Here is a 13,275-nt window from a genome sequence, read left to right as displayed (position 1 = left end):
ACGATTGCAAGCCATGATAAATCTCAGTGCACCTACCGCTTGAGAGTAACCGCTTCTCAGTGAATTTAAAAAAATTTTTGTGTGTACAATAAACTAATATAGTACGAATTAGTAGCATTATAGCAAAATGTATATGTTACGTTTAATAAACCCTTCCACTAGTTCGCACAGAATTCTGTGACTGAGTTGCAAAATCATGATTAGGTAGCCACGAGATTGCAGATGGCTCCTTGGCCACAATAACAATGGCTTTACGGAAGGCATTTAAAGACCTTTGGTGGCCTAATAACTCCAGACTTTTATTATATTTTTTATTATAAGTTTATAAGTTATACATTTATTATAAGCTTTATTATATATATATATATATATATATATATATATATATATATATATATATATGGTGTTTCAACTATCATGCACCAATATATTAAAATATGCAAATGCCACATAGCTGGACAGAACCAAGGTAACGTTGTTTGCCGTCACTTGGAGATACTCATTTTTTGCATTCCCTTTAACATTTTTTAAATCTTCGTGCATGATAGTTGGGACACCCTGGGTTTGTGTATATGTGTCTGTCTCTCTGTCCATGTGTGTGTAAACTAACTTTAGAGCATGATGCTACGCATGCATGCAGAGATAGCAGGAGCAAGCAAATGAAAATGCAGCAATTCTCCATGGAATATAGCAGACAACATAGGCGAGTTTGCTTGCTGAAATTCCCTAAGCGCTACTTGCAGCGCCGCCATCGGTCATGCATGAGGTCAATAGCCTGCACATAGTTCAATCACAGTCGCTATGTATTACTCCAACTGCATGATTTAACATACACTGAAATTCCAGCCCACGAAAGCTGCCGCATTATGCCACTATTGAAATTTAGCCACCAGGTGTGTGACTTCATCCCACTCAGCAATGAAATAACAGCAGCTGTCAGCTAAAACAAGTACTAGCAAATATCCCTATTAGTGGATCAGAGCAACAGTTAGACAAGGCCCTGAACACTAAGGCCAGTTTTTCTGGTGCCACAATTGAAAACGCCTTTCACATTTGCCACGAAGTGCATGTTTGGTTATATATATATATATATACACACTGCTGCCTATATCAAGCCCTATAAATTTCTGTTGCAGCAATTTGAAACCAAATATGAAACAAAATAACCAAGCTCGTACAGCTTAAGATGTAGGAAATTTCGACCCACATAAAGCGGTGGTTGCAAGCACAAAGAAGTCTCTGGCCAAGTCAGTTTCAGCTATGCTCTGGTCACGTGCAGTTTCGCATCCTCTTTTTTCATCGTCTGAATACAAGGACGAAGTAGGTGTGCCTTTCTCATTCTTTTATAGCTTCACAAGAGGAATGCATGCAAAAGATACATTGCAGCTACTGCACATGTGACTGAATACAAGAACATTTCACAGGAACATAAGATTTTGATCGTTCGAATCTGAAGTTGAGCAGCTTGCAAATTGTAGCATATTTCATTTTTTCAGTATCTACGCCACTGCTGCATCTTAAAAAGAAATTGATCATAAACAAGCAATTGTGATACACTAATGGCTACAGCAATGCTTGTTTTATGCTGACATGCAGAATATGCAACAACTGCTCCAAGACAGCAATTAACACATAGAAAACACTCATATCAAAACATCTACACATACTTTCTCAATGATATATGTGAACCATCATTAATGACATACAAAATGGTGCCTACCATTAAAAAAATTGTGGGGTTTTACGTGACAAAACCACTTTCTGATTACGAGGCACGCTGTAGTGGGGGCCTCAGGAAATTTGGACCACCTGAGGTTCTTTAACGTGACCTAAATCTAAGTACACGGGTGTTTTCACATTTCGCCTCCATCAAAATGCGGCCGCCGTGGCCGGGATTTGATCCCGTGACCTCAAGCTTAGCAGCCCAACACCATAGCCACTAAGCAACCACGGCGGGTAGGGGCCTGCTATTAGTGGATGAACATATGTGCTCCAAATATTGCACGAAACGGCCATTATTTGACCTTCTGTATATCCAGTTTTTTTCTGAACACATGTATAAATGAACCCTCATTTCAAGTTCCCATATAGGTAAACTCTGTTGCTTTATTTACATAAAGTGCATATATAGTTTTTTACACCACAACTTGTGCAACACTTCTGGCATATGCATGACATATTTTGCTAAAACAACGAAACTAAATATATGTGTGTGATGCCCGTATTCCACACTGCTGGTGCCGTGCAATACCCTGTTTATTGTTGTTAAGAGTGTCAAATATAATTATGACCATGCAAACCAAAGCCAAAGACAATTCTTTTTATATGGGCCAAACGTACTGTATCGCAAGGCACTGGTAGGATTCAAAATACAACAGTGCGACTTTGGAGATAACACAAAGAGTTGACAAGGACAAGCGTGCGTCGTAGTCTGCTCTTCGCTTTATGTCCTCTTTGTCCCTGTTACATTTTAAATGAAGCAGAAGCAGCTAGCCCAATCATTGATGTGTTACTAGGATGGGTAGCTTGGCCCAAGGAATGGTTAAAGTGCAACATGCATGTAGGTGTTTCACCACAAAACATGTGTCAGTGTACCTCAAATGTGAAACCAGGAGGAGGCCACCTACTGCAGTGATTGTGAATGCCACATCACGACTGCTGCACATTAGCACCCCACTCACATTTAACACCAGCTGCTAGTAGTAGTGTTCTGCATTTCTCATGAGCTTGACAGGAGTTTTCATTATTGGGTATAGCTATAGTGTTGCTTGTTTAGACACCTGACAATTCAGTGACTTGTCAAGGGAATTTCAGTGAGAAACATTACTGACAACATAACCTTGTTGCAGCAAACTTGGGTGCTTCACTACAAAGTAAAAGGGATTAGAGCTTGAAATAATGTAAGTGTGGGCATGTTGGTGTTTCATTACTGCATCTAGTGCACAACACAAGACAAGGACACTCATCGGTTTTCACTATGTCCTTGTCATGAGTTGCGCGCTAGATGCAGTAACAGATTAGAGCAGTAGAGGGACCTTCACGCGACTAGTACCAATTGTTTGTAGCGCAGTTCGCGGAGCAAACTAGTGAATTTTTGAAGCAGATGTGTCATTCTGTTGCTTCAGAAGTTATAAAAGAGTAGATTAAATTTAACAGGCACATGCACATCCCATGTCAGCTTATTGCTCTCGACTAGCTTCTGTTGCCATTCTCTAGTCTCTACAGCACATGTCCCAGTAAGCCAAATTGTTTCGCACTTGACACTACCGTGCATGCACCGACACATCTAAGTCAATAATAGTTGATGATGACCACTGCAACGCCACAATGGATAGCAGATTATAATTCATTAAGCAGCCCTGCTCGCACATACGGTAAGCTTAAAACACACAAAACTTTCAATGCCAAATAGAAAAACGTCCTCGGAACAAGGAAGCACGAACATGCAGGAAAGTAACTTCACTGTCGGTGATGTCTGCACACCGGATGCTATCGCCAGGTCAGAAGATGCCACAGAACCCAAACCACAGTGCTCTCCAATACCCGGCAGCTCGTTAGTCACCGTTTACTATACCACACACAAACGAAAGCGATTGGCAAGAACTGGTAACGTATAGTACAATTCGCCCTCCTCCAAAGCACTCCAGACGATAACCTTGGTTTTGAAAGCAAGGTTTAAAAACCCTGTAGCCCATAAAACGCCAAACTTGCTCCAAAAGCTACACCCACATGCAGTCACGCCAGAGGAGACTAAAACGCTTAGCACTGCCGGTTTCAAAAGCAAGGCATCCAAGACCTTCAAATTGTGTTCGTGAGCAAACGTAGCTCTTGCAGTTTTACGTGTCAATTAAAACATTCACCGTGGCCCCAAACGAACTGGCTTTGAACGAGTTGCGAGTGATCAGGCAGACCTTTGCAAGTGGATACCTGGTGCTGTCAGTAGAGCAACGGAAACAACGTTTACTGGTAGTTTCGGCAAGGTAATCGCTGGCACAAACCGCAGTAGGCCTATTCCGTTAGTCGTCCGCAATGGTAATGCGAGTCACCTCACACAATCGAAACTAGACTCATCCCGAAACGAAAGAAACAACTGTGCACTGGTGGATATTTTGATAACGTTCTTTACGGGTCGGTAAGCGCGGCACGGACGTCTGAAAATACGTCCGGACCGTAGGCTTACGTGGATCCCAGTGTCTTGTTTACAGCAGCCATAGCTCACCTTTAGCGAGTTTTGATGGGTACAGGTGTTCTGCTTTTCGAAGAAACTTGAGCGCCTTTTCTTTGTGTCCCTGTGCAATGTACGTTTGTGCCAGTTGAATACAACGTTTGCTTTCTTCTTTATTTCCTTCCATAACGGAGCCGTATCCCCCCTACATACTTCGCCTGGTCGGCACAGATATGGCACACGCAAGATCCCGTTGGCCGACGACGCAAGTACGCACTTTACGCATGTTTTACGCTTCTACTCAAAAACATCCCAAACGTTTCGTTTTAACATTTTAGGTATGTAATATTTTTTATAAATGTAAATAATATATTTTTCATAGTTATTGATTAACAACTAACGAGTTTCAGTTGGTCTTATTTTGTTGTAATACGAAATTTAAACTTAAAAGCCACGCGTAATGTCCGTCACCTTTATTCTTAAAATTCAAAATATATATTATTTGCAAAGCATTTATTGTTATACTTTACTCCATCCCATTCACAGTTTAAAAGCACAAATTTCTTGCGAAACTTCTGGAAAATTACGTCCTCGTACTATTTGTGCTTCGATTGGTGCGTTGTGGTCACGTGGGTTAAGTTTTGTATTGGCCGTTTCCAGCTCGTTTTTGGCGGGTAGTGATATTGGCGGTACGCTACGGTGTTTGTTGGTCGTTCGTTGTCTCTACGTCCGAGTTGTTCCGTTAAGAATGGTAAATCCGCGCAATCCTTTGTTACTTTCCAATCTTCTGCCTCGCATCTTGAGCTGCGTTCATCCCGAATGCCTGATTATTGTTTCTTGGAGGATATTTCGTCTCTTAGTATTGGTATTCATTATATTTTTTCACGATTTGTAGGCTGGCGGTAAAGCCGGGAAAGACTCTGGAAAGGCGAAAGCCAAGGCGGTCTCTAGGTCGGCCAGGGCTGGACTTCAGGCAAGTTTGAATGTGCATTGCCCTTGTAATGTTCTGTATAATTGCGTATGTAATGTTACTCGCTTGTCCGTTTTGCTATTTAGAACTCGAAAATCAGACGCGTTGTTAGGCCTATCTGCAGAAACCACTGCTACGGAAACCACAGTTTGAGTTGTATTGCTTGCGCGTATTTTTGGCCAGTACGAGCAAGCAATGCAAATCTAACATGCATTTGTTTTGCGTCATGAAGTCGCAATTATGTCGTTTTCTTTTTGTTGTGTGTAGACCAACTCAATTTAGGCTGCGTCTGTTGGCGGGAGCGAGGGAGGGTGGTTGCATTGTTGACTCGCGGCATTGCGTTGGCGGGAGCCCGAGACGCGCCTGTGCAAGGACACTAAATGTAACTAATTTGGTGCTGCACATTATATTTTAGTGGTATTGACGTCACGTTGTGGTTATGCAATAATTTGTATTGCAATAGATGTAATATTAGCGTTTGTTTTTCTTGCCGTGTTTCGCTGTGCATTCCTGCTTTTTCGCAGTCATTGTGTGGTACTGCCTATATGGAATCGCTCTTCGACACCGTAGTGACATTTCGAAGAGTCAGGTTGAAGCGTTTGGTTTTAACGTGTGCTGGAACCGCCAAGTGATTCCCGCTGGTTCGTCGTCTGCTCCGACCTTGAGCGTTGTAACATGCACCTCCTCACCCCTCCCGACATTTTATTTCGTTTCTTAAATGCTGTGTTACGCGCGCCCAAACGCGAGTAAACTTCAGTGCATGTGCTTGCAAGTGTTGCGTAACTAATCTGCGCCCTTTTTGACAGCGGCGGCAGTTCAGTTGCTCGTCTTGCATTGCTGTTAGCCAGGTTACTGTTGTGCGAGCAGTTCTCCCTGCATTGATAAACGCTAAAACTCGTTGCGCTGACATTCATATTTTTCGGGCGTTTACAGCAGCTGTCACATGAGGTAGCTACACGTTTTCTGTTCAAAGGGTCGTGGCAGTGCTTTACCGTTCCTAGAAACATCGTACGCCTGCAGATAGTTTCTTCTGCTACCTTATGTCCCTCTATAGCTTTGCATTACTGCAAGTGAATGTTAGAAGCGAGGTGATGCCCGTCACGGTGGCTTAGCGGCTATGGTGCGCTGCTGAGCAACGACGTCGCGGGATCAAATCCCGGCCGCATTTCGATGGGGGCGAAATGCAAAAAGGCCCGTGTCCCGTGCATTTAAAAAATGCCCTGGTGTTCAAAATCAATCCGTAGCTCCAAACTACGACCTGTATCAGTCAAATTGTGGTTTCGACACTTAAAACCCAGAATTCAAGCGAGTTGAGACCTGGTGTTGCTTTTTCCAGTATGTCATTACTGGTTACAGCTCATCCTTGTGATTGGCATATTGTTGCCTTATTTTCATTTCATTGCTTTTCTGTGGTTGCAGTTTCCTGTAGGACGTATCCATCGGCACCTGAAGAACCGTACTACCAGTCATGGTCGTGTGGGGGCCACTGCAGCTGTTTACAGTGCAGCCATTTTGGAGTACCTGACTGCTGAGGCACGTTTCATGCTCGCGTAGTATCCACTCTTCTGCAAGCTTTGCTGTGTTTTGTACTGCTTTGAACCAGTTTTTAAGTTGGGCTGAACGTAAACAGCTGTTAAATCCCAATTGGTTTACTTCAAACATCCTTACTCCATTTTTGGCCTGTGATCTTGGTTGGTTGCCTTTTAACGTATGCACGTGTTTGTAATGTTTGTGGTACAGAACTTCGCATTTCTTACTGTATTTGTGCTGGGAAGCAGTGCTCACAAACTTTGGGACCTTACAGGTGTTGGAGTTGGCTGGCAATGCCAGCAAGGACTTGAAGGTGAAGCGTATCACTCCTCGCCATCTTCAGCTAGCCATCCGTGGCGACGAGGAGCTTGACTCCCTCATCAAGGCAACCATCGCAGGTGGTGGTGTGATCCCTCACATCCACAAGTCGCTGATCGGCAAGAAGGGATCCCAGAAGACGCCTTAAGTCTATACGTCATTATGCAAGCACTCACACACAAAAAATAAGGCTGCAAGCATTGCTCCTTTTTCGACCAGGTGTCCACATTTCTTTCATATATATATTCAGCTCATTTGAATACTACATCCACATATATTTCGTGCAGTTTGGTATTAGTACGTGAAGTGTCACGTAGCATGACTTTACATGTCTGCAACACCACCATCATGTTGTGTATCATATGTTCTGCTTCGTTGTGAATAAAAGTTCTGTAAGGAAATTTGTTGAATGTTTGTCTCAACACTTGAATGCACAATTAAGAATTAGCACAAAAATCCCATTTGTAAAGCCTGTTCAACTGGATTTAATTTATGCACCAAGTTGGAATAGTTCTACTACAGAAAAGCTCACTTCTGTGCATGTACTTGATGTGACCATAGTAGATAAGCCTAGCCATATGGGCTTGGTGTGGCATAGGTGTTCGTGCTGTTCGGTGACTGGCTTACAAAGGCAAATAGTTGTGTACAATGTGTGTGCTTGCGATATGACAAAGATGACTATAAAGATTGGGATGGTTTGGCTGAATGAATGTTATGGATGTTGCATTCCTGTGCTGCAGAGGCCACATTTTTGTCAGTGCGAACATAGCACAGCTACGATTGGTCGCGCCGCGATTTAAGGCAAATGGTGAAACAAATGCCAGTATGGATGCGGTATTCACAGGTGGGTTGAATGCGTGTGCCACTGAACGCCACCCGGTAAGAATTTTCAGGTAGAGATGGCTTCAAGCATTGGATGAATTGGCTATAATATTGCACTCGGCTGGCCCCATGCTGTTGATTTCGAATAGCCTATCTAAAGCGAGGTCATTGTCGCACATTTTTCGATATGTATTCCACGGAGATGCAGTTTTTCCTCCTGTATTCTGCCAATATGGCCAACATGATACGAAAACTCACGTGTGACCTGTGCCCCAATTATTTGCAACTCGACCTGAGACAACACGAGCGCATCTTTACAGCGTGTTCATTGTACATGCCATTTCATGTGCCTGGTCAAGGGCTTTGTTTCGCGTTGACAACCACATGTTTGACACACACAGGGGTTAGGAAATTGCTGCAATGCCTTACTCTACGTGAAACAATTGTGCCAACTCACTGTACCCTTTGCGCTTGCTATTTGTTGAAGTAAGGGATGTTGTTGGGCTAGTCATTTCACAGGTTCAGCAAAATTCTAAACTGCGCGATGAAGACAGGATGTGAACAGAAACAGACGCACACAAAGCGCGTGCATCTGTTTCTGTTCACGTCCTGTCTTCCTCGCGCAGTTAAAACATTTTGCTGAATCTTTTTGTTCTACATGATGCGAACGTGGTTTTTGTTTATCTAACGTAGTACATTACATGCAGGTAGTCAATACCGCGGGCAAAACGAGCAGAATATGCCAACTTGTGTTTGCCTGCAACGTATCCTTAACGCGTTGCCCCACATAGGTACGGGAAGACGTGTCTCCGGATCGTTCTTTGTTATAGGTGCGGCATAAATGCGCGCCGCGGCTTAAGAGAGAGGGAGATAAATCTTTATTATTGCACAGCCGATTAATGAGCTGGTGGCCTAAGTCGAGTCCCTCAGAGAGCCTGCTCACTTAGCTAAGATGTACGCTGCCTGGTAGTCTTGCCCAGCGGCCAACACGGAACGTTTACCACACTAAGGGGCCTGCGACGCAGGTTAAGTATAATTTTTTTATTATTGGTAAATTTTGAATCCTGACAACGCCTAAGTGGCCTAGTTGTCTACAAGTGGTCAGCGGTGAGCTCGCTACAGTAATCAGCAAGAGACGATTGCTGGGAAAAAGACAGCGACGGGGTGGTCACAGTTAAATAGGCAGAATGCTAGATTACAATAAATGTAACGCACAGTCAGCTCCGGCAGGCTGGATCACTGTTTTAGGCAAGACATGAACCATATCATTTCTGTAGGAAACTCTATGCCACCGATCATCATCATCGAGGCCAATGTTCGAAGCTAAATATACTGCCTTTGAAATCGAAACGCCGCGTAGCAATTTCGGAGGCCATACACGTTCAATGCGTTCTTGTGAGGTTGGGCAGCGTTTGATAAAAAATAATCATGAACCATTCCACTCTATGAAAGTGAATGACCAGCGAAGCTACGTAGCACACGACAAAGAGATGACACAGAATTTTGAACAAAGGTGCGAACACTTATTTTGATCGGTGGTCATCGTGATGAAAGGTACGCACACACATTTTTTTATATGTCCGCGTTCATTCGTGTTGTACATTCGTTCTATGCAATCGTGTTTTCATTTCGCGATATATTGAGGCAAAGAATTTGAGACCGAAATCACTGAACCGACTGGCAGTGGGCCTGTTCCGTCAATGCATGCAGCGTCAGCGCCCTCGCAGAGGGAAGGCATAGAATAAAGAACCAAGGGGAAGGGCAGCTGTGGACGAAGACGGTAGCAGTCTTAGCAGTGCACGAGCCATTGCTAATGATGATAGTTTTTGCTCACACAGATTTGTTGACGGACACGGAAAATGCACTGAACTCTAGCCATAGACAGCTTCGCTGTAAAAATAATGCTTGGATATAATTTTATTACCTGGAGCAAGCTATGGCGTCCCACTGGCGTCATCATATATACATAGTATGCACGTACGTCATTCAATACTCCGCGACTTGTGATTTACGGCAGTGCCATCTTGGGGAATCTATTGGCCTATGCAACGTTACTAGACTAGGTCTAGTAATGTTGGGCCTATATATGTGCGCGCAGTGAGAAACTCTATGTGTGCGCGCCTGTTGATAAGGTACCCCAAGATGGCGGAAGGTAGTGGAAGCAGACGACAGCAGCGGATGTGACTTGCGAGCGAGCGCCTCCTCTCTCGCTGTTATTACTATAACGGTGTACTTATTCCATCTGTCAGCTCCATTCTCGATATTGGTGATAGCATATGGATAGCATAGTGTTTCAAATGTGAGGCATGTGTGAGGCTAGGTGCATAGAGTTTCCTACAAAGATACTCTATGGCTAGGTGTGAGGGAGCAACATGCTGATAGCCGTTGCTGGGGTTATCATGATACTGGGGGAGCCAGGGCCAACGTTACTAGATTGCCAGGGCAGCGGGGTACAAATGTGGAGAAGTACTTTAAAAGTGTGTTCATGAAAATATAAATAATTTTTAAGCTTTTATTTAGTTATTTATGTCGTATTGTAATAAAAATGCGTGCCCATAGAGTTTCTCTATCTTGCATATTCCATTTCATGGCGCGCTAGTGATGTCTATGACGCATTTCCTTTTCCGTCGCCCGTCGTTCCCACGCGGTTCTGCGCCATTCATCGCCCCGTGATGTCTTTAGCGCTGTTAGAATAAACTCAGTTTAACAAGCTTTTAAAAGGACTTTTTCTGAACCACGGAAACTCCTTCTATGGACCGCCAAAGCGCTGGTTATTTCGGGGCCGCTTATCCGGCGATCGATCCGAGCTTCCAGGTACCAGGTATGTGAAATCGTCTCCTGTGCCTCGCGGGTTAGCGACCTTGCGCCGTTTTGGCAACGGCTAAGTACTTAATGTGCCGTTCTTACCATTATGATGGTCTCTTGCATCACTTTAGCTTCGTTTTCATGAGCCATAAACCTAAAGCATCGCTTTTTTTCCAAACGCGACGGCCGTGACGCTGCGGATCTGCAAGATTCAAGTTCAGAAACTTTGTGGTGTAACGATACTTTGTACGATGCGTTGCACGGTGTCCTTAGCCGCAAGAATACTATTGCTAGTTTTAGGAGCTCTAGTATTGCAGATGCTAGTTCTTTACACAAATGATTACAGCATAATTGAGCTGGAGGGGTTCAGCTTGTGCAGTGTATTCTGTCATGCACTTAATCATAATAAATTGACACGCTTTCTCGCTAGTTTCTGCGCTTCTCGCTTGTCAAGCCGTTTGATATGTGCACATGGTAAAAGGTGTTTAACATCGCTGCACAGTCATGCAATGAGTGACATTTCGCAAATAACTTTCGGCGTGCTATAACGATGCACTGCACGCAGCCGGGGTAAGGATACAGAATGTGAAGTTATAAATACGATGACTATTTGTCCTCCTCCTCCTCCTCCTCCTCCTCCTCCTCCTACTACTACTACTACTACTACTACTACTACTACTACTACTACTACTACTAAGAAAACAAACATTCGTTATTACATTTACATTGTTGCACAAATTTAATATGTTAACGGTTAACTTGCAAGACCCATTGACGTTCCTTAGGGATCGGTTTTTGACGTTTAATAGCACCTTGTTAATTGTCATTAACAGCTGTTCATAGTGGAGGGATAAAAGCCGATGACATGAATATGTACTTTGTTGGGAGTAAATTTGATTGGGAAGCCTGGATGCACCATCGCCCTCTCATACAAATAGTTATATTACTGGAGATAGAACGTTCTTTCTCGGTTTTATGTAATGTGAAGCTGCGGTGATCTAAGATAGTGACATTAAACTGCTACAGTGTGCGTAGTGTGCGTCTGCTACAGTGTGCGTAAACTGCTACTGTGTGTTCCCCAAATATATACTTTCCATCTTGTGCTTTTAGTGAACAAAGTCATTTGCAGTGCATGTGGAAGGGCTGTTATCTGCATTAATGCAAATTTAATTTTTGATGACTTCTTAGTGATGCTATGCCTCTGTTTTTTGCTAGTTTTCTCCTTGTGTTTCATTACACTAAAATTGTTTGTTTAGGTGGGCAGAATGCACCAGTGTCACCATACCTAAACTTCGACCCAGCTTACATCAATGCGGTAAGCATGTGTTATGATTTACTCTGAGAGTGTCAAAAGCCAGAAGCTTCACTTAGCATGCAACTATGCATAGCATTCTTATGGTAATTTGGTACGTGCAGAGGGTTCTGTGAGCAGTTACTACCAGAGCTGCCATCTTGTAAACTAGCAAGTGGCCAAAACACTGGAACCTATCCACCAACAAAAGTCTCTCTTTCACTAGCACCCATATGATTGCTGTCACCTTTTGTTGCAACCCGCCATGGTGGTTGTTACAACCCACTAAGCCTGAGGCCGTGAGACCTAATCCTGGCTGCAGTGGCCACATTTTGATGGGAGTGAAATGCAAAACTGCCCATGTACCGTGCATTGGGTGCACGTTAAAGAACCCCAAGTGGTCAGAATTAATTTGGAGTCCTTATTACACCATGCTTCATAATCAAACGTGGTTTTAGCAGGTAAAATCCCAGAATTTAATTTTTTTTAACCTTTTGTTGCAGTATAAAAGGCTGTCCAGCATATCACAAGTAATGTCATTTTAAGTTTTTGTTTAAAAATTCATAGGTTGCATTAGCCACCTCCAATTTATGAAAAAAAATTAATGGTAACATGTCTCACTGTAGCACTGTAAAACATGTTGGGCAAATTTGTGCATGAACTTGCAAAAGTAAAAAGAGCACGTAAGACAGGGAAGCAAATGCATAAATAGCAGGGGGGGGGGGCTGTTTTCTTTTTGTCCTCTGATTTTGCACTGTTTGCATTTTTCCAAGACTCTAACATGACAAGGCGTTCCAAAATAAATTTGCTTAATTAGCTGTGCTACATTTGTGACGTCTGTGATGTCACTTAAGGGCAAACCAAGTGATGCAATGAAATTTCTGAAAAATTTGTGCACTGTCACTGAACATTTTCTCTGCAATATAGGGGAATGTTTGACACTTAGATACAAATGTGCCCCTTCCCCCCCTCTACACAGGCACACTTTTAAAAAATATAAATGCATACCTTGGTGAAAATAGGTTTTTTAAAAAAAAAAAAACATGGTAGCTCTCTTTAAAGTCACTTCTCAAAGCTTCAGTCACTGATAGAAGTATATTTAATGTTTAAAAGTAGTGCAAGCTGAAAGGAATTGAAATTTTGAGAAAATAATGCTATTATATAAAAAAGGATGTGTATTGCTGTATGTTTAGGCACAGCATTCCTAATGAAAATAGAAATTGCAGTGCACTTGATATTGTCATTGTAGGTAAGAAAGTTGTCGCTGTGTTTCATATTTTTTTTTGTTTAAGCTGGACCACTTTGACTGTCACTCAGTTGAATTCTGTGTAAGGTTGATGCACAAGGGCCTTCAAGTTTAAGCTGTGATGATAT

At 42.9% G+C, this 13,275-nt stretch overlaps 3 protein-coding genes across 4 annotated transcripts in view; 2 read left to right on the top strand and 1 right to left on the bottom strand.

Moving 5' to 3' along the window:
* The window catches only part of LOC142587916 (dnaJ homolog subfamily B member 14), a 108,614-nt gene extending 104,184 nt beyond the window's left edge, over window positions 1-4,430 (bottom strand). The window contains exon 1 of the mRNA XM_075699289.1: window positions 4,220-4,430. Coding sequence (XP_075555404.1) covers window positions 4,220-4,352 — 133 coding nt within the window. The 5' untranslated portion in view covers window positions 4,353-4,430. The remainder of the gene's footprint in view (window positions 1-4,219) is intronic.
* A 348-nt stretch (window positions 4,431-4,778) lies between these two features.
* Window positions 4,779-7,384, top strand: His2Av (Histone H2A variant). The gene is made up of 4 exons (XM_075699279.1): window positions 4,779-4,916; window positions 5,061-5,138; window positions 6,555-6,668; window positions 6,940-7,384. The coding sequence occupies exons 1-4, from the start codon at window positions 4,914-4,916 to the stop codon at window positions 7,129-7,131; spliced, it is 387 nt and encodes a 128-aa protein (XP_075555394.1). The 5' UTR covers window positions 4,779-4,913; the 3' UTR covers window positions 7,132-7,384.
* Window positions 7,385-10,419: 3,035 nt separating this feature from the next.
* Tim23 (translocase of inner mitochondrial membrane 23) overlaps window positions 10,420-13,275 on the top strand; it is a 47,246-nt gene continuing 44,390 nt past the window's right edge. For both annotated transcript variants that reach the window (XR_012829635.1, XM_075699260.1), the window contains exons 1-2: window positions 10,420-10,626; window positions 11,867-11,925. Coding sequence is in view for 1 of the 2 variants with exons in the window: in XM_075699260.1 (XP_075555375.1) it covers window positions 10,557-10,626; window positions 11,867-11,925 (129 nt within the window). In the remaining variant the exon portion in view is untranslated. The remainder of the gene's footprint in view (window positions 10,627-11,866; window positions 11,926-13,275) is intronic.

The sequence above is a fragment of the Dermacentor variabilis genome, chromosome 1 (genome assembly GCF_050947875.1).
Source record: "Dermacentor variabilis isolate Ectoservices chromosome 1, ASM5094787v1, whole genome shotgun sequence".
In the NCBI taxonomy this organism is placed as follows: Eukaryota; Metazoa; Arthropoda; class Arachnida; order Ixodida; family Ixodidae; genus Dermacentor; species Dermacentor variabilis.
Note: the sequence above shows the minus strand (reverse complement) of the source record. Positions and strands in the feature narration are given on the sequence as shown.

Coding starts and splice junctions, on each gene's coding strand:
- His2Av (XM_075699279.1), top strand. Junction 5,139..6,554: donor CGGCCAGGGCTGGACTTCAG/GCAAGTTTGAAT, acceptor CTGTGGTTGCAG/TTTCCTGTAGGACGTATCCA. Junction 6,669..6,939: donor TGGAGTACCTGACTGCTGAG/GCACGTTTCATG, acceptor GGGACCTTACAG/GTGTTGGAGTTGGCTGGCAA.